This window comes from Pelmatolapia mariae, linkage group LG13 (genome assembly GCF_036321145.2).
Source record: "Pelmatolapia mariae isolate MD_Pm_ZW linkage group LG13, Pm_UMD_F_2, whole genome shotgun sequence".
Classification (NCBI taxonomy): Eukaryota; Metazoa; Chordata; class Actinopteri; order Cichliformes; family Cichlidae; genus Pelmatolapia; species Pelmatolapia mariae.
The window spans coordinates 21,539,813-21,558,352 of record NC_086238.1 but is presented as its reverse complement, the minus strand read 5'-3'; the positions used below and the strand labels follow the sequence as shown (position 1 = coordinate 21,558,352).

General features: G+C 37.3%; 2 protein-coding genes across 4 annotated transcripts; one reads left to right on the top strand and one right to left on the bottom strand.

Moving 5' to 3' along the window:
* The first annotated feature begins 38 nt into the window (after positions 1-38).
* On the top strand, positions 39-12,298 carry haao (3-hydroxyanthranilate 3,4-dioxygenase). 3 transcript variants are annotated; one of them, XM_063492070.1, is made up of 11 exons: positions 39-91; positions 3,763-3,917; positions 4,103-4,181; positions 6,313-6,396; positions 7,637-7,743; positions 9,396-9,485; positions 9,572-9,615; positions 9,690-9,835; positions 10,635-10,703; positions 10,786-10,868; positions 11,004-12,298. In XM_063492070.1, the coding sequence occupies exons 2-11, from the start codon at positions 3,829-3,831 to the stop codon at positions 11,074-11,076; spliced, it is 864 nt and encodes a 287-aa protein (XP_063348140.1). In that variant the 5' UTR covers positions 39-91; positions 3,763-3,828; the 3' UTR covers positions 11,077-12,298. The 3 variants fall into 3 exon arrangements, with proteins under 3 accessions (XP_063348140.1, XP_063348141.1, XP_063348139.1); XM_063492071.1 differs by having other exon boundaries at positions 75-91; positions 3,766-3,917; XM_063492069.1 differs by lacking the exon at positions 39-91 and having other exon boundaries at positions 3,496-3,917.
* A 2,619-nt stretch (positions 12,299-14,917) lies between these two features.
* LOC134640288 (transmembrane protein 229b-like) lies at positions 14,918-17,592 on the bottom strand. Its single transcript, XM_063491970.1, has 2 exons — positions 17,498-17,592; positions 14,918-15,507 (listed from the first exon to the last, which is right to left on the bottom strand). The coding sequence occupies exons 1-2, from the start codon at positions 17,544-17,546 to the stop codon at positions 15,026-15,028; spliced, it is 531 nt and encodes a 176-aa protein (XP_063348040.1). The 5' UTR covers positions 17,547-17,592; the 3' UTR covers positions 14,918-15,025.
* Positions 17,593-18,540: the final 948 nt, after the last annotated feature.

The window sequence follows — 18,540 nt, the reverse complement described above, 5'->3', positions numbered from 1 at the left end:
AGAAGGCACCGCCTCAGTGAGGCCACAAATCACGTGACCACCGAGGCCTAGCTTGAACCTGATGAGCCCAACAAAACACGAGCGGATGCAGGTAGCACTAACATCCAATTTTCTCCTTAAAAAAGTGTATCTTCAGGAATAACATATGAACTATAATCAATACTTAAATAAATAATAAGCTTCAAAACGACTAAGTATAAAAATATATAATACGTTGATTAGAGGTCACGTTACTAGTTTGAGTGTACACAAGCTAATATTGGTTGTGATAGGTTAAAAGGAACACACAGGAAGAGAACCAATTAAATCTTTATCCCTTTATTGAATGACCCCGCTTAAACAGTTTTCATAAAATTAAAAGTACATTAAAAAAATATTAATTGAATTGTAATTGATAGACACGTTCTGACTTTATGTACAGTCTGTCTACAAAATAAATACTGCGTAACTGTTGTATTGGGATAATATTTTATTACCTTTGTGACCACGAGGGGGAACCGTCTCACAGAAAAAAACAATGAATAACAGATGCAACAAAATATAGCTTTAGTTACAATAACTAGATAAATAAAAGTATTTTCTTTCTTTTTTCTTATTTTGTTTATGGCATAGAGTTAAGTCAGACTTTCACTCTTTGAATAAACTGGCGGAAATTCCTTTAAAGGCATCTACAGCGAGTTTAATATGTTTTTGGACAGTGGTAGTTTAACTTTGTGCACCTCTGCACACCAGCACGATGGATTTGAAAGGATAAAAAAATGTGCCTTAAGTGTAGACGCAGCTTTTTATTGAATGGGGTTAACAGAAGTAGTATAACCATGTTCCCAAGCTCTTTTTTGGGACAAAATACATTTTTACTGTCTAAAACATTCCACATGACTGTGTGCACTTACACGTCTTCATTTATCTACATTTTGATAAGTTTCCTAAAATTTTGTTTCAATAGCAAAATCTGTTTATGCTCTCGATAACTTACAGCATATACTTTTTTGCTGTATATGTTTAAAAAATGTGAGCTACTTGTAAAACTGTCATTTCAAGTTGGCCCACTAGGAGGTAGGTTTTTACTTACTAAATATCTCTGAACAGCACTTGAAGGACTTCTTTGTTCATATTCCACTGGACTTCAAATTTCTGATGTACTTGCTGATCACTGGTAACTCATAATTCCTCAGCAAAGAATATATTAGTCATGACAAAATAATACGATAAGGAAGAAGCAACTGCTCTTGTGATGAATCTTGCTCAACATATCTTGGCAAGAAAACACTGAAAACACGACAGAGCTTGCATCAAAAACATTGTCAATAGTATAGTTAATTGTTTTGTTTTCATACTGAAGGTTAAGTGATTATCAGTTGATTAAATGTCTTAACTCTAAGCACACTTTGCACAGCAGATATGATACTGAACAGATTAAATTACCATTTTCACTTCTTTGTGGTGGATGTTTTTGTGGCTTTATGTAAGCTTGGCTGACTAAACCTGACTCTTTTTATTGGTCAGTGTATTCTTTGCCCATGACCAAATATCTCACACAGACTTTCATCTTCACTCATCATTGATTCTCAAAAGTTAGTAAACCCTTTAGAATGCCCTCTTTGTAAATTCTTCAGTTAAACATGTTACAAAAATGCTGGACATTGTCATTTATTTATTGAGTAAAATGTTCCAGGATTACATGTTCAAGGGACAGAAGTGTGTGAATTTTGTTTTAACATCTTGTGTGACTCTTATTTCTAGTAACTACTTCATGAAGTCCTTCAGTATCTTTTCCACTCGATTAAAGTCACAAATTTGACTTCAATATTACAAAACACATTTTTCAAAATGTATCTTGATGAAACAAGCGGGACTTCACATGAACATCAGCCCATGTTGGTCTGAAGTCTGTATACACCTACCACATATCTTATTCAGTTCACTTTAGTACTACCAGACCACCTGTTGCTTACCGAACGACCTTACCTTTTCATGGCATAGATTCAATAAGATGCTGGAAACATCTCTCAGAGAGTTTATTCCATATTAACATAATGGGATCACAGAGCTTTTGCAGATTTGTTGGCTTTACATCCATGGAGTGAAAGGTGGTCTACTGGATTGAGATCTGGCGACCTCAGTGGTTTTCAAGAAACCAGTTTGAAATTACTTGAGCTTTGGGACATGGCACGTTATCAGCCATGTAAACGGTGTGGGATGGAAATAGTCAGCAACAATGAGGTAGGCTGGCATGTTTTAAAGATCCTCAGTTGGTACTAAAGGGTCCAGAGTGGGCAAAGAAACACTGCCAGCAGCCTGAGCTGTTGATACATGGTAGTTTGGATACATGCTTGCATGTTGTTTAACCTAAATCTGACCCTATTATCCAAATATTTCAGCAGAAATTGTGACTCATAAAACCAGGGAACACTTTTCCAGTCTTCTTTTGCCCAGTTTTGGTGACCTTGTAGAAACTATCCTCAGTTTCCTGTTCTTACTAACGTGAGTGGAACCTGCCCATCTTCAAGGTTTGATGTGTCGTGCAGTCAATTCAATTTTATTTTATTTATACAGTGCCAATTCACAACAACAGTCGCCTCAAGGCACTTTATCTTGCAAGGTATAACCTACAATAATACATACAGAGAAAAACCCCCAAATCATGTGACCCAGTATGAGCAAGCACTTTGGTGACTGTGGGAAGGAAAAACTCCCTTTTAACAGGAAGAAACCTCCAGCAGAACCAGGTTCAGGGAGGGGCGGCCATCTGCTGCGACCTGTTGGGGTTCGGTTCAGAGAAGCTCTTCCGCATGCCTTGGTTGTAATGATTATTCAGTTTCCTTTCTACCAGCACAAAGCAGCCTGGCTTTTCTCCCCTGACCTCTGGCACAAACAAGGCATTTTCCCCCAGAAAAGTGTTGCTTTCTCTTATTTGGACCATTCTTTGTAAACCTCATAGATGGTTGTGTTGGAAAATCCAAGTAGATCAATGTTTTTTGTTCACCATGTTTGTACACCCATGTGTTTTGTAGCTTTTGAAGTGTGTGCTGATAATGAGCCAGAATGGCCTCTGGTCCCTCTCCTCTTTAGGCTGGAGGATGCAGCATCCACAAATTCCAGAAATAAAATAAAAAGTTTGATCAGTCTGAGTGACCCCAGGACAGTTTTCTGGTTCGAAATGAGCATACAGGTCTGATTTTTAACATTTATGCTATTTTGAATGTTAAGAAGGTGCTAAATATTTTACATCTTATACACAATCCCCCCCCCCCCCCCCCCCCCCCAAAAAAAAAAACACCACTGAAAAAACAAAGAACAACTTAATTTTATTACATGAATTGGTAACACATGATTTAAGCAAGTTTTTTGTTTGTTTGTTTGTTTTAAAGTCAGATCAACCCAACAGTACACGAAATGCACAATAAGTGTAACTTGTGTGCTTTCACTTAAATAAAAATAGCGAATTAAAGGAACGGACTTTAATTACAAGTTGATTGAAACCCAACCAAAATATACAACCACCAATGAAGCAGAAAACTGAGTGAGAATAATTTTTTTACCTCAACTAGACCTCAAATACCCTTTGTACAGCGTAGGCCGGGTAAAAACTGCTCCCATTGTGGCGTTGTGCATGTTGCAAAGGATTCCATTTGGTCTGCAGGACAGCATTATGTTACTTATTAAACAACAACCTTTAACCCAGCTAAGAAATGGAGCTCCACCCCGATTTGCTTACTCCCACTTCTGCATTTTGGACTTTATGTGTCCTCTTGCTTAAAGCAGTCATAACAGCAGACAGAGAGGTCAGTCCCAGAGGTTTCATTCTGCAGCACAAATCACATCAAAATGAACAGCAGTACTCTTCAGGTCAATGTGGAACACTGGATTGCAGAAAATCAGAATGCTTTCCTGCCCCCAGTGTGCAACAAACTCATGTAAGTAACACATTTACTATTAGCTACACTCTCACTCTTTATTCTTTGCAAATGTGAATTGAGTTTTGTAATTACTGAGCAATGTGTAATTTATGTGGCAGTTTGAACACTTGGGATTCAGACAGTTGAACTGCGAGGACACGCAGTGCATGCACTGACATGATTTCAATTCTTCTTTGTCTCAGGCACTTCTCCCAGCTGCTTGTCATGTTTGTCGGAGGCCCTAACACCAGGAAGGATTATCACATAGAGGAAGGGGAGGAGGTGAGAGGTGGACTAGTCTCTTTTGCTTCATTTGTCCTTTTAGGGCAAATTCCACCAAAGTGTTGCAGTGCTTGGTTAAGCTATTTTGGCCAGCTGCTGCTACTGGGTTTCCTTGCTTCTGTGTCAAAGTATTGAGTATGTCAGCTGACAGCCACTTTCACAACATTAAACATTCACTGCTACTGAATCATGACTCTTGGATACCCTTGTTAGTGTTGTGGTAATTTCTGACATGGTCTAAAAATACAGATCGTTTCTGTCTTTTTCGACAGTTACTCATGATTTTTTGTGAAAGCTGCATGCTTCTGCACATTCAATTTTAAACTTTAAAACAAAGGTGTTGGCTTTAATTTAAGTTGGTTCATATTAATAATAACATAATTATATGGAAACTACAGTTCTTGTAACAGAGTTTGTGTTTAAAAATAGAAAGGAAGAAAGATTAGATTAGAAATGCCATCCAGTAAGTTTTGATACACTTGCCAGATTGTGGAAAAAAAGAAAAAACAAAACAAAACCCACTAAATGCCTGAGGCAGTCTGAGGAATCTGACTGTCATAAATATTTATGCCATAACACAGGAAGATAAGCTTCTGGTTTGGCTCATGAATGTTATTATTATTATTATTTCTACGGGTTTTCTTCTTTTGATTTTAATTGAGGCTGATTATTTGATTATCTATACATTTCTTGTTCAGTGACTCTCCTCACTGAGAACGAAACATGTGTGCCTACATCCTGGAGACTGTTGTTGTGCTTCTTGCTGAACACCAACTGCATCACACTCAGTCAGCTGAATCAGAGTCACGTATGAGCTCTTTGTTTGTAAATCTAAACATGGTGTTTGTTCAAACAGGCCATGAAGTCAAGGTCAGCTGCAGTTCCAAGAAATGCCCACTCATATCAGCTGAAGGCTCGGCTGATACAATCCACACATCACATATATGGCTATCTCATATGTGGTGCTCTATTTAAGCTGCTTTGTCAGTTGCTACACATCTGCAAGCCACTTTGCCACCCACCTCCCTTCCATCTGCTCCTTTCATGCTGTATCTGACTTAGTAACTGTCATTTTTTGTCATTAAAACCTGTTCTATTAGGGGTCCTACTGCTGCTCTACCCACCTCTGACTTTTTAGTTTTCATGGATGAGCAGGGTGGTAAATATGCTGCTCAAAAAAAATTAAAAGAAGGTAATATGTGGGCACTACAGAGGTAGTTCTTGAGGCAGTTCAACTCCTCAAGGATGACAGAGCAATATGTGGCATTGCCATAAGGTTTGCTGTGTCTCCCAGCACAGAGACAGGCAGTTTTTCTAGGAGAGCTGGACAGGGCCACGGAAGGTCTGAGTTGCTCTTCGTGCATGACAATACCCAGCCGGCTTCATGTGGTGAGACATTCCATGCAGTTCATTGAGAATGAAAGAATTACCACTTACTGGCCCCCATGCTCACCTTTGGGACCATCCGATGCCACCAGGTTGCACCTCATACTGTCCAGGAGCTCAGTGATGTCCCGGTCCAGACCTTCTAGGACACCATCCGCCATCTCAATAGGAGCATGCCTGACATTTTCAGTCATGCATACATGCTCGTGGAGTCCATACAAACTACTGAGGACCATTTGATTGATTTGCTGCAATAAAATTTTGGTAAATTAGACTAACCTGCTGCATTGTTTTTTCATGTGATTTTCAGCATGTCTTTGAATTCAGACCTCTCTAGGTTAATAATTTTGATTTCGATCAGTCAGTGTAGGATCTTTTTGTTCCTAACACAAAGCACGGAGTGTGTACATTTCTGCCAATGGAAATACTTTTGACTAAAGTAGTTGAAAGGATTCACTGCCCTTTAAGAAATATCAGAAATATCAAGAGCTAAACATAATATTGACATTTGATTCCTTGCATTTGGGACCCTCTGTGTTATTTCTCCCTCTTGGTTCTTTCAGTATTGATGTACTAAATTACCCAGACTGAGCCTTGACTGGTTGGTCTGAGAATTCTTTATGTTAATTGTGACTGGCAGCTTTTCACAACTGAAGTACCTGCTGATGCCTGCAAATAAATATTTATAACATGTATTTAACCCACTGCCATTCTTCGTTTGTCTTTCTCTCTCTGCATTAAGTAGTTATTCTACCAGCTGAAGGGGGACATGTGTCTGAAGGTGATTGAAAATGGTAAACACAAGGATGTACACATCAAAGAGGGAGAGGTAAGCTCTAAACTTTTCTGTTTCTGCTTCGTACTTTGCTGTTCACAAATACAAATTCATTCATTCAGATGGAATTTAACTGTAAAATTGCATAAAAACATGACACTTTTAAAAAAAAGCATTAATTAAGCTGTTTATGCAAGGGCAGCTGCAGGATACTACCTCTGGATGGGTACAGAGTAATTTGGTCTGGGCCTTTTAATTGCACAGATTATTATTTTTAATACTTCTGCTACACATGTGTGAAAAGATTAAGAATACAATTCCCAATGCATCATTATTAACTGTGAAGACTGAGACAGGCCGTCTAGTCACTTAAACAAAGAGATTGTAATTAAATGTCAGATGAGTGAGAAAGAGTGAGAGAGAGCAGCAGAGAGAGCGGTGCGCTGCAGAGCCCCTGAACTTTACTGAAATTTTCAGCTCGAACAACCATTTATCCTCCACATTTTTTTTTACTTTCAAAAGAAAATATATTTGATGCATTGACTTGCATGCTGTAGCCCCTTCCTCCCATTTTGCACTGACACACCCTGAAGTATACTCCTCCTGTGAAAAGGAGGAAGAAAACCTGCGAAAACCAATTTGTTAACAATTGGGTTTTTCCCGATGAGACTGGTGCAAATATCTTTTAGACATAAGGAAGTCATAGAAGTTCAGTAACCCATGTCACAACCTGAGGCGTCTTCAGCAGCGTCCAAATAAAGTAGAGGAAAGTTTCTTCACATTGTGCTGAACCACGCTGTGCTGCTCAGATTTAACAGGTATTTGTAAATGTGAAACGGGCTGTAGTGAATAGTCAGAATTTGTCTGTGATAATGTCATAAAAGCTGTCTACTAAAAAAACCCAAAAAAACAAACAAAACCAAATTTAGTAACTGAAGATAAGACCTAAGAAAATACTTCTCACAGCCAGTCGGGATGGGCCCAGGTCTCTTAGGTCCCCCACAATGTAGTGTGTTAGCTCTAAATTTGTAGTAAGATACTTATTTAACAGAGAACATAGAAATTATTTAGTCATCTTTCAAAACAGGAATAAAAAATATTTTATACATAATAGTGAAATGCTGGTTGAGATAGACAGCTGTACTAAACCCTCCTGGAAACTATTTTTCTGCTCCAGTTCCCATTGCTCTCTGCTGATTAAAAATAAGGAAGCACAGCAAGCTTGTGCAATAAGCTTTATCTCAGGTGAATCTTCTTCACTGTGCATTCCACTACTTTTTGTCTCAAATTCTAGATGTTCCTGCTGCCAGCTCGGATCCCTCACTCCCCCCAGAGGCAGGCTAACACCGTGGGCTTGGTGATGGAAAGGAGAAGACTGCTCACTGAAACCGACTGCCTGAGGTTCACTGCTGTGGCAGTTTAGATTTTCTGCATTTTTTCTTAGAGAGTTGTTGACAGCAGAAAATGATGAAAGGTCACAAACACGACAGGAAAATCACAGCTGCACTTAAAAAAAAGATTCTTTGCCCTCATAAACACGAGGCAATAAATTGAATTAAAACTCAACTGACATAAAAAGAGGTTTTTCAAAGATCAGTAATGAAAACGTGTGGTATAAACTGTAAACCAGTTAAATATATTTTATTTGACCAGATTTGATGTAAACTTGAATGTTTACCTTGTAAGTATGTAACAAATTTACATTTTTACAACAAATAAAATCAAATTCAAATCTGACAACATAATCAAATTACAGCAGCATTTTGGGGATTTAACAGTCCCCATGTCAATTGGAGGGCCAGGAGTGCCAAAATCATTAAATAAATACACAATTAAATAATTAATCAATTATGTCAATAATCAATTAAAATGTGAAATAAATACATAATAAAATATATAATTCATTAATTAAACATGTCATTAATTAATTAGAATAGGAAACAAATAAATAATTTATTACATGTTTTGAATAAAATGAATGGGTATTTAATTAATTATTTATGTAATTAATAAATTCCAAATTTAATTAATTTAGTAAACATTTAATTAATTATTTAATGGTATATCTAATTAATTCATTCTGGCACTCCTGACCCTCCATAAATCACAAGCCGGCTATACTCTAAAGCAGGGGTGTCCAACTCCAGTCCTACAGAGCTACTGTCCTGCAGCTTTTAGATGCATCTTTGTTCCGACACACCAGAATCAAATGAATGGCTTGTTATCAGGCCTTTGCCAACCTTGATGCCATGCTGAGGAGGTAATCCAATCATTTGATTCAGCTGTGTTGGAGTAGGGATGCATCTAAAAGCTGCAGGACAGTAGCTCTCGAGGACTGGACTTGGACACCCCTGCTCTAAAGAATACTCTCCTCACTGTCTGTTTTTCTCTATACAGGACCATAATTTACTAAATAGACAGCATGCTATATTAAGTAAGACTTAAAACTACACTCACAAAAATGTATGCCCAAAATGTTGACTTAAACTACTTTAATTAATTAATCAATTTTCAAGTACAAGCAAGAACAAAAATAAGTACAATGTAAAATGTCTAACTTTATCGAATCTGGTCAAATAAAATTTATGGGACTGGTATACTTCAGATTATACCCAGCACATTTTGCTTAATGATTAATTATTTGAACAAATAAACCTTTAATGATATGTATTTACACCACTGGCTACATTTTTTATATATGTAAATGATAAATGTTAAGTGATGCCTTGGATTTAATTAAGTGGCTATCTTCATCAGCAGCCACTTTGTTCTGTTTTATTGTAGGGTCTTACAATAGATAAATAAAAATTCTATTGAATTGAGTCTTAGATCTTAGTGAAACACATTTGTTTTTGTTTTTGGACACCCTCCCCCCCCACCAAAAAAAAAAAGAAGCAAACAAACAAAAAACAACCCCCCCCAAACAAACAAACAAACAAACAAACAAACAAACAAACAAACAAACAAACAAACAAACAAACAAACAAACAAACAAAAACCAAAAAACAATCCTGTAAACAGATTTTTATGTTAGCATGTATTTGTGCTCTCAGGTACTATGTAGACAACACCACTGACATCCTATTTGAAAAATGGTTCTACTGTCAGGATCTAGGAACCCAACTGGTGCCAATAATCAAGGAGTAAGGCATCTTTTCATCTTTACAAGTCATACTTAGATCATGCTCTTTCTTTTAAGTATGTTGACTTGACTGTATTTTACTTTCAGGTTCATGGCATCCAAGCAGTGCAAAACGGGAAAACCTGATCCAAGTGAGTTGTTCAGAAGAAATTGTAAGTCCCTGTAAACTTTGAGCTGGTGTCAATGTTTATTATTGGATGGATAGATGAAGTCTTCAGGGAACCTCCTTTCCAGCTGAACACCATGAACGTGATGACGCCCTTCTCCTTCAAAGACTGGCTGGAAAAACAGAGGCCGTCTTTGGGGAATGGCAGGCCCATCGACATGTTCGGAGCTCAGTTTGAGACTGAGGTAAGAAACCTAGTGTCAGGTAATGATCTTATATGAGATGGTTGATCAGGGTTTTTTTTCAGTCATTTTCAGTAAAACATTTAATTTAGGCCTGCACTCATATATAGTTACAATTTTGGTTTTCATGATTTCTTTGAATTGTGTTTTTTTCCTCAAAGTGGAATGATTGCACAGCACCCATCTTTAATTAGTTACAAAAAACCCCAAAAAATGTCTTAAATCTATGCAGGGTCAAACGTATACATACGCACTCAAATATAAACATGCGTTCACTTATTTCTTTTAATAAGCAATCCTGAAGGTTCTGCAGTGTCCTTTAAGACCAGCTTCTTGTCAGAGATCATGGTTGACTGCTGGCAATGGTTGTTTCTTTTTGCCAGTATAAACAAGATTTGTTTGAAAGCACTAAGTAACTGTAGATTGCAAGATCACACCTTAAATAAATATTTGTAAGTACAGGTTTAATGTGTGTGCCACCACAAGAAGACACAAATTGTCTCCCTCACATGAGAGGGTATTGGCTAGGACTTTCAGGGACAATCCAGGGGCCACAAAGGCACAAGCCTACCCTGAACTGGAAACTACTGGAACAAAATTACTATGACAAAATTACATGCCCATGATGAGTGTCTGTAAACCTCTGACCACAACTGTATAGTAAGGTCTATCCAGCAGAAAGGATGTTTTGATAGTAAAAGTACAAGTCAAAGGTATAATTATTGTTGAAATAACAGGAGACTAGATGTGTTGTAGATAATGATAGTGATAAACAAGACTCTTTTTACTGCCTCCCCAACAGGCGATGGTGTTCGGACCTGGACTCACAGAGATGACAACACCCCAAACTGATGTGTGGGTTTGGCAGTTGGTATGTATGCAGAGTCTGTCCCAACAGTCTGTCCCTGGACGCACATGTAAATCTGCCTTCTTCTTCTACATCTCTTTCTTAGGAGGGATCTTCTACAGTGACTATGAATGAGCAGGAGTTCAGTCTTTCTGCAGGAGACAGTTTGCTCATTCCCGAGCAGAGCCAGTAAGTCAATATTAAGTTGTCAGTAAATCACAAACTCTTTCACTGAGTGTACAAATTATTGGATCAAAAGTGTTGAAAGTGAACTCTCCAGGGTTTCCAGTGTGGTTTTACATGCAGTGACTTTCTCTGTCATAGATACCAGTGGCAGAGAGCTGAGGGGACTGTCGCCTTGGTTGTGATCCAAAACCCAGAGAGGAAGAGACCTTAAGCATCAACCGTCAAATCACACCTGCATTGAAACATATGCTGGGAGGGGAGCACGTATTATTTAAATGTGCTCGAACAACTGAAAGTATTTTATGTATAAAACAAATACAGTAAGTAGCATAGACCATTTAGTAAGGGTAAACAGTATTAATAAACAATTACAAAATGATGCTATATTCTCGCATTCATCAATCACTACATGTAATTTTATGCGAGTAAAATGCATAAATAAAAACATGCTCATGTCTGAGCATTTGCCCTTTCCTTGTAAGTTGGCTGTCACTCATAAGCTGCATTTCTAGTGGCTCTAATGACTTAAAAACACAAGTTTCAACAGGTATCAGAAACACAAGATTGTTGTCAGATGAACTTTTCCAACGAACTGCTTCATAGCCACCTACACATTTTGTGTAGTTGCTTACAAAACTGACATGTAGAACCTGCTGCTGTTTCATAAACCTTTTAGCCACTTGAATAAAATTTGAATAGTTCCAGATGCATTGAGGTGGTAGCGCATGGAGGTGAACTGATACAGCGAGCTAACAGGAATTTGACTCCTTAGCAGGCTGTCTGTTCACGTCTGTTCACGTCAACCAGCAGACTGACAGTTTTGGAGCCAAACCCAATGCTTTGTTTGGATTTTTGTAACCAAATTAATTCTGTTTAATAACATTACGGTCATATCTAGTGTTAGTTTTACAATTACTTAAAAGAAATGAATTTGATTACTTCCCAGTAAAAAGTAATTTGTTATGCTGCTTTTTTTTTTTTTTATATTTCTTTCATGTTACTCAGTAGCATGTCCTGAAATACACTGTGACATAATTACCAGTTACCAGTATGAACCTTAGGCTACAGTCCCAGATAATAAGATAAATCCTTTTCTTAAAAAGAGCAGTTTTTCTTTTAAGGTTACGTTTGAACACAAAACAAAGTGGAAAACCACCACATAGACTTCAAAGTGTTGCCACTGTGATTCTAAAATGAATGCTACAGTGCTCTAAGCTTGACTACTCATCACTCACTTTGTTACATGGTGATAAATAAGATGTGTCTTTGCTAGCTCTGTGCTGGCACATTGTTTGTGTAGATGTCTGCAAAGACCTGATGTTGTGTTAGTAGTACAGTGCAGCTGTTTCTGTCCTGGACACAATTTGTACTTTACCATCACCCTCCTGTGTTTTTATGCAATGAAAATAAAAGTAATGTTGGTATTTCCACTCCTCCGTTGTAGACTGCTCCACCCTGTCTATTCCCTGCACATCTTAGTACAACTGCACAACTGATGGTAAATGCTACTGCGCTACGTCCAGTGCAACTATAACACAACTGCATGCAGAAAACAGAATGCCATGTTTCATATTTTTTCTTTCTTTCCTCTCGTCATGTAGAAGATTGCAGGAAGACATAATGATGATGTGATTTCTCAATTTAGTACTGTGAGGCATTACATTGCTGTGTTCATGAAAAACCTATTTTATACAAAAATAGATGTAAAAACAAATTAATTTAAGCATCACACCCCAAAATTTTCAGATATTTGTAATATAAGTAACCTCTATGTCATACCATTGCCCTGGTCACCAAAACAGTATGGAGAAATTTACAAGGAAAATTTGATATTAAAAAAGACACAACAGCAAGTGTTTTTAGGTCCAACCTGGGCCTAAAATAAGGCCTTAGCAAAGCTTTTTCCTTCTATTACCCTCATTGCTGCTGTGAAATTTTCCCATAGATTTCAACCACCTTCATTTCTTAAAATGTCTCTGATTTTTGTGTTGTCTCACTCACTTTTCTTTTGTTTCCTTCCCCCTGGATAGCACAGGATCATTAAAATGAGAAAATTAATTACATTTTAAAGTAGTACAATCATAAATTCTGAAAAGTGAGTAAATCTTCATGTAAAAATTATTTATGGATACTTTTCTTTTTACTTTTCTTACTTGTAGCTATATTAATCGATACCCTCAATCATTAAATACTCCTCAATCCAAGCATGAACTCTAAGTCACATCTGTATTCGAAAGCACTGTCCTGCTCACTGAGAAGCATTTCATGGACTAACACATAAAGACTAAATGATGTAAACCCTGCAATAAAAGTGATTAAAGAATGTGAAAACTGTACTCTCCTATCAGATGTAATTGTACGTGAGTGCTGAGAGAAAAATAAATAAATATCTATAGAAATAACATTATGTGCTTTCCTTGCAAGATGACTGTCACTCATAAACTTCAGTCCCAGTGGCTGAAAGGACTTAAAAACACAAGTTTCAACGAGTATCAGGAACGCAGCCTTGTTGTCAGATGACACTGCTGTTAGGTGCCAACTTCAGCTTGCCAGATTCCTATTTAATCATCACTGTTTAATGGAGTACGGGATTTCCCCCAGTACTGCACAAATGATTGGAAATGAGTTCAAAGCATATTTGGCTGTGAGATGCCAGTCATAATTATCGATGGCACCCAGACTAAAAAAATAAATACAAATATTTTTTAATGAACATTTTCTGAATCATTTTCACTACACTTTTCCCATGAACGTGTAAGCTATAAATTAAGATCCAGGAACGTTGCCCTGCAATAAAACGTTCCAGCTAAGTGGGACAATATTTATTAATAAGTAATGGGAACTATGGGTGTGGAGCTTGCTGCGCTGGACATTTCTGATTGGTTGTAGTACTTGTCTTCTGCTTTTCAACCACCTACATTTGTCATGTAGTCTCTTACAAAGCTGACATTTAAGAACTGGTGACACTTTATAAATCAGCAGTGTAATTAGCCTTCAGTCGACAGTCTGAAAGAGCCTTTCAATAAAGATTTGAATTGTTCCAGACACTTTGGGGGTGGTAGTGTGTAAGCTTAATGATGTTATTGTCATATATGAAGATAATTTAAAACCCACTTATTAGGTTTTGTCTACTATTTTATTTATCCCCAGTGCTGAAATTTGAGCTTGTTTGAATTCAGAATTTTACTGCTTTAGGTGCACCAGCAAAAAACGTTACCAGGAAGGCACCAATCACAGCACAGACAAATGTACAGGGCTAGACGCACAATGCAGGGTACGTGTTTGTGTTTTTGACTAACTAGTTTCTGGTCTGACACTTACTTTTCAGCATTGAGCTACATTTGTGGACATTTCCTGTTTTTTATTCTCACTGTTTGTTTAATTTTTGCTCCCATCTATTACTTTGCAAGACACTTTGTCTCACATTATCTGTGGAGACTTAAATAGGCCTGTGTCTGTGCACCCGCATAAAAGTGCTGAACCACGTGTGCTGTTATTGTTCAGGGTTTTTTTAAATACATACACTAACTTCCTCATTGCAAATCGGTACAAGCTGTTTTAAACAATCTTTTTAAAGGATGAAATATTTGGAGAGTTCCTCGTTCGCTTACGTGCATGAATTTGGCCTTGAAGCTACAAAGAGAAGAGCATTTATGTTGCATTGAGAGAATAGATTGCTGGAATTTCTTCTACTTTCAATGAGGCTAAATGTTTAAAGTAAAACTGCTTTTTAAAGCAAAGATATAAAAAGGTGAGTGTTGACCGTATTAAGGGATTGGATTCTTTTAGCTTAGTGTGAGTCAATCCTTTGGGAAAAGATCAAAGGATTTAAAAAAGCTGGCTTCACTTTCTCAATAGTTCAAAGCTCATTGTTGATCATTCTTTCTGTTTTTATTCGCTTTACTATAAAACTACACCTGCTGTTTCTTCATAATATTTTATTTTTCCAAGTGTCCAGGCTAATTCATATCTGTGGCTTTGTACAGAGACTTTTTGTTATCTTATTTTCCAAAATCAAGACTACTCCTTTAATGTACTTAAACAGTCAGGTTTATTATACTGCTAAAAACAACAGAATAGTTACTTTCAATATAATTAATATGAAATTAATTAATTAAGTGTTTTGGAAGCACATGAATCCAGATCGTCACAACAGCGGTTCAGTTATGCAGTCTTATTCTTAAAGTGTGCCTGATCACATGCTGTTCTGCTATATATGCAGCCACAGCCCAGGGAAGTGCATAGTCCAGAGTTATCAGTCCTCTCAGGTTGTACCTATGGCCTGAGTAGTCCCATGGACAGGCTCCTAACAAACTAAGCCCCACACCCCAGCTGAACTCCCACAGGTAGATGAAAACAGTGTAGAGCATGAGCCGCACAGTCAGTGAGTGATTCTGAGCGAGCATCAGGGCCCTCAGCCTCTCCATGAGATAGATTGCTGTGGCATACATGGGCAGCGCCCACAGACTACTGTGGCCTGCCAGCCTCCTGTCCTGGGTGCTGCACCAGTCCCACACAGCAGTGAAGGCCACCTCGCAGAGGCAGCCATGCAGCGCATACACGTAGAGGCGAACAAGAGCAGAAACAGGTCGAGCAGGGCTGCTGCCATGTGGTTCTGCTGGGGAGTCATTTTCAACAATCCCTGTCAAAAAGAGACAGAAATTACTGGATGTTTTCGTCTTTTCTTAAACTATTTAATATGTGTAGTTTTCTAAATAACTTTTCAAAGATTTTTAATAGTTTAGAGTAAACAGATTAAGCCTGGGCTAATAAATGATGAGAATAAATTAGATGAGTGCTCTTATTTCTTTGCTGTAAATATTAAGGGCATCCAGATATTTAGCTCAGCTTAGCAGTAAGACTGTTCAACTGATTTCTCTCTGTTTTTGTAGGGTTTCACGTTATAATGCAAAGTACCTAGAGGTGCCTGTTGTTGTGATTTGACAGAAAAATTTAATCGAATTCGGCACTAGTGCTGTCAGAGGTATGAACTTCTATTTGTTTCATTTGTTCAACAGTTCAAATATTAAAAAAGCCGTCAGACTATTTCTTTGCCTGGGGCACCCTTTTCTTAGAGTTGTCTGTCTACCTGTCAACCTAATAAATTCAGTTCACTTCTAATGTTTACTGTGCACAGACAAGAATGACTTTAACAGCCAATTGCCCATAAAGTGTTTTTATTTGAAAGAATTTGTACAGAATAAAAATAAAAATTATAATAATTGCTGACTTTTATAAGACTTTACGTTAGTTTTGGGTTGTGTCAGACTAACTCCCCCCCCCTCTGTCTCCGGCTGTTCTACAATGTTCAGTCAGCCTGTAGGTTGAATGTACAGTATTACGTATATTGTTATTGTATCTTTATTTCAGACATATAGAGCAAACCAATATATACACATACAAATATGAATATATATGTACACACACACACACACACACACACGCACACACACACACACACACACACACACACACACACGTATGTGCTACATGGACTGAAATGAGGTTTTAGAGGAAGATGCTGCCTGGTCAGAAATATCACTGAAAATTAATATTTGGTGGTGAAACAAATTAAATGTAAAATATGTTGAAGTAAACATCAGTTTCAGAAAAGAATATTTACAAAATATTAACTTTAGCTGAGGGTAACAGCTAGCCTTAATTAACCAAAGTTCAAAGACTACAGTTTAGTTTTCACTTCCTATTTTCTCATTTTTTGTGGAAGGTTCAAGCTTTTGTATTATAAATTTTATTGAGATGATGTACATTTGTAAATGTTAATACAACTATTAAAAGCCAAACTTAAAAAGTTTACTGATTTCAACAAACTATTCTGTGCCATGTTTTTTTTCTCATAATGTCTCTGGATTATGGGTTATGTCTCTCACTCTTTTGTTTTTCATGGATGTAAAGTAAGATGATCAAAATCAGAAAAAAATGAAATGATAAATTACTTCAACCATAGATGGAAATAGCTTCCTGCTCTGAAAAGTAATCAGATTATTTACGGATAAAAGTCTGTTTTAAAGACATTTTCCTTCCTTTAAATTACATTATTCAACACTCTCTTTCATGAAATTGTAAAGTCTAAGCAATAAATCCTGTTTTCATAATTTCTTGAACGGGTGTCGAAGGCTGTTAAGTCTATTAATATATTAAACAGCGTGTTTAACATTAATCTACCTTGCCAGCATTTTCCTGTCCAGATAAAAAAAAAAATCTTAAAATTTTAAGAGAAAGAAAATTTTGTTGAATTTTGTTCCTTACATTATTACAAGTTCAAAATGAATTCACTCGCTCATTCTCAGGCCACGCAGCACAGCTGACAGGCTCTCGTGTGGATTAACAGGCTAATAGCCCTACTTAGCAAATTAAAGGCTTGGACTGACTTCAACAAGTTTTCACTTTGCTATAAATATCAGCTAGGCGACTTTCACGGTCAATTATTTTTCCCAGTCAATACAATCAGTAATAATTTACCATATGTACAGAATTAAACTCCATCACTTTGCTTCTTCACTCAGTGCAGAAGAAATAAAGATGCAGTGGCAGGTAACACCACCTCAATCCTGAAAGTTTTTTCTTCTTCAGTCATTACACGTTTTAAAATACTATTAGCAGTTATAACTCACCTTGATCGTTACCTCTCATTCGCCTCACATTGAGTTTACACGTCTCCATTGCTTGTCGGCATATGGGTCTCTGTGCCTTTGTAATCTCTTAGCTCTCTAGTGTGTGTGTGTGTGTGTGTGTGTGTGTGTGTGCATGTGCGTGGGTCTTGGGCTAAACATTAAGCTGCTCCATGTTATCAGAGTGAGACAGTGATGTCCCTGTCACAGGCTGAAGCTGTGAACTGAGGGAAAACTCGGGAAGCAAACCTGGACCACCTGAGCAGTAACTGTGTGTGTGTTGTGTGCAAATCCTAGTATTGATCCCACAGTGGCTGTTTGAATGTTTTAAGCATACAATAAGTGAGCGAAGAATTGTATTGATGAGTGTTTTCAAAGGGCAGACACGGAAGCGCCATATAATGCTGTATCTGAGTCATGCAGTGGGTCAGATTGGCGGTTATCAGTGAACTACAGTACCTAGGTGTGTCAGAGAAGCTAGTCAGAAATCATATTAATAGATCAGTTTAATATTTACATTATATAATCAGGTAAATTAAAGAATGGCACTTTGGTTGGCCAGTCCACCACTTTTCCCACCTAAGACACTTCAACAAGTCTGAAGCAGATTGCCGTGAAATCCAGAAATTTCATTGTTCAGTCATTATTTAGGACATATTAATTGGGCATTTACCTTTAAAATGATTAGTAAAGATTAGCGCAATAACACAAATTTAGAAAGTGAACAGAAAAAACAATACACCAGACACCCAGTACAGACTAATAAGTTTGGTCCAAGTACAGTCTACATTCAAATAGCTTTCAATATTTTCATAGTTGCATCATATTCAAATGTATTGTATTTATTTGGTGTGCATAAAAACCTTTCACTGTCCTCTCTGTAGCTAGTTTATGCATTTATTAGTTTATTTAGGGAGCTGAATGGCTCAGATACAGGGGAGAAATTTATATGATGTTATTATGTTTTCTTTTCTTATTATAGAAATAAGGAAGTGGATTATGCTCATTAATCACTGACACCAACTGACATGTACACAAAGATGCCA

Bases quoted from the DNA above. Each gene is read 5' to 3' on its own strand.
- haao (XM_063492070.1), top strand. From the start codon at position 3,829: ATGAACAGCAGTACTCTTCAGGTCAATGTGGAACACTGGATTGCAGAA. The intron at 3,918-4,102 runs GTAAGTAACACA...TCTTTGTCTCAG, and splicing joins CCAGTGTGCAACAAACTCAT to GCACTTCTCCCAGCTGCTTG. The intron at 7,744-9,395 runs GTTCACTGCTGT...TTGTGCTCTCAG, and splicing joins ACTGAAACCGACTGCCTGAG to GTACTATGTAGACAACACCA.
- LOC134640288 (XM_063491970.1), bottom strand. From the start codon at position 17,546: ATGGAGACGTGTAAACTCAATGTGAGGCGAATGAGAGGTAACGATCAA. The intron at 15,508-17,497 runs GTGAGTTATAAC...TCTTTTTGACAG, and splicing joins AATGAGAGGTAACGATCAAG to GGATTGTTGAAAATGACTCC.